This window comes from Rhinopithecus bieti, unplaced genomic scaffold, assembly GCF_001698545.2.
Source record: "Rhinopithecus bieti isolate Rb0 unplaced genomic scaffold, ASM169854v2 scaffold_35015, whole genome shotgun sequence".
In the NCBI taxonomy this organism is placed as follows: Eukaryota; Metazoa; Chordata; class Mammalia; order Primates; family Cercopithecidae; genus Rhinopithecus; species Rhinopithecus bieti.
Window position 1 is genome coordinate 6315 of NW_016814661.1, and position 1798 is coordinate 8112.

Here is a 1798-nt window from a genome sequence, read left to right on the forward strand (position 1 = left end):
GGGCTGGGGGTGAGCCAGTGGTGGGGGCCAGGAAGCGATGTCAGGCTCGGGCTGGAGACATAGGTGGCAGCTGCTTCACCAAGGCAGGATGCTGCGGGGGAAGAGGGGGACCATCATTCCTAAAGAAACATCAGTTCGAGACCACAGTGAAACCTCGTCTCTATTAAAAATACAAAAAACTAGCCAGGCGAGGTGGCGGCGCCTGTAGTCCCAGCTACTCAGGAGGCTGAGGCAGGAGAATGGCGGGAACCCGGGAGGCGGAGCTTGCAGTGAGCCGAGATCGTGCCACTGCACTCCAGCCTGGGCCACAGAGCCAGACTCCGTCTCAAAAAAAAAAAAAAGAAACAACGGCTAGATTTAGAAAATATCCACCGGGAGGGAAGCCCTAAGCTCTGTACTTTGTATAAATAAACAGTGTTTGTGAAATCCAAGATACTGTACAACATCTTCTAAGCAGGAATTATTCCTGCATTTCATGGTGAGGGGTTCAGTGACTTTTGAGAGGTCACACAGCGGTCACCAGCAGCGCGACCTGGGCTGAGGGGACCTGGACCCCTCAGCACCTGGCCCAGACTCCCCTATCTGAGTGTGGGCTGCTCAGTGCCCTGGGCTGAGCCTCAGTTGCTGGCCCGGGAAGCCCCACCTTGCCCCCCAGCCTATGATGGGCCGGCTCCAGGCAGGCCCCGTGGGATTCTGTGGAGACCCCCTCCCTGTCCATCTCTATCAACCACCCCCTGCTCCTCCCAGAGCTTCCCCCTAGGAATCCAAATGGAATCCAAGCCCCAAACACCCTCTGCTTTCAGGGTCGTGCTCTCCAGCTGGAAGGGCCAGGGAAGGGCTCTGGGATTGGACAGACTGGGGACTCCTGAGGCAGGGTGTGAATGCCATCCTGGCACTCTAGACTGGGGACTCCCAAGGCAGGGCGTGAATGCCATCCGGTCACTCTTCATCTCTTTCCAGGGACCAGGGTCCCCATGGACTCTGGCTGGGCGCTGAGCCTGGTGTGGTGTGGCACTGCCAGGGCTGTCTCTCCCCTGGGGCTTTCCCACCGCCGGTCTTGCTCCGAGGGAGGCAGAGGCCAGGTGGACACCCCCTCGAGGACGGCAGCCAGCAACCCTTCTGCTGTTGCCTCGCCTGTGGCCGCATCAGGCTCTCCCCATCTCTCAAGCCTCCAGGCCTCGGCTCTGAGCTGCACAGAAGTGGGCAGAGGCTGTCACAGCGTGCACAGGGCAAGATGGTGCAGGGGCTGTGGGTGGCAGTGAGGACATGATTCTGGCCTCCCCATGTGGAGGAGGCTGGATGTGTGGAGGTAGGGAGGTCCTAGGTCTGAGTTGATTCAGGACCCCAGGGAGGGCATCCAACTGGGCTGCTTGGGGTGTCTCTTCCTGAGGGCCTGTCATGGAGCAGGAGCTGGGGTGGCTTTCACTCCATCCACTCTTGAGCCAAGACCCACAGGCGTCTGGCTGGGGCAGGGCCAGACCTGCAGATGTGCTGGCCTTGGCCACAGGCAGTGCCCTGACTCACCTTGAAGCCTGGCACCTCCCTTCCTCCATCTCTGAGGGGCAGCCTTCTCTGGTGGCGATGGCCTCTGCTCCTCCTTCTCTGGTGGCCACAGCCTCCTCTTCTCCTTCTCTGGTGGCCATGGCCTCCACTCCTCTTCTCTGGCAGCCATGGCCTCTGCTCCTCCTTCTCTGGTGGCCACGGCCTCCGCTCCTCCTTCTCTGGAGGCCATGGCATCCCCTTCCTTTTCTCTGGTAGTCATGGCCTCCACTCCTCTGTCTCTGAGGATCCAGCCGCA

At 60.2% G+C, this 1798-nt stretch overlaps 1 protein-coding gene across 1 annotated transcript; it reads right to left on the bottom strand.

Annotated features, from left to right (window-relative positions):
* Positions 1-281: 281 nt before the first annotated feature.
* Positions 282-1792, bottom strand: LOC108515156 (skin secretory protein xP2-like). The gene is given in 2 exon segments (XM_017851839.1): positions 282-1400; positions 1403-1792. Coding segments are annotated over 2 exon segments (597 nt in total). The 5' UTR covers positions 1763-1792; the 3' UTR covers positions 282-1163.
* Positions 1793-1798: the final 6 nt, after the last annotated feature.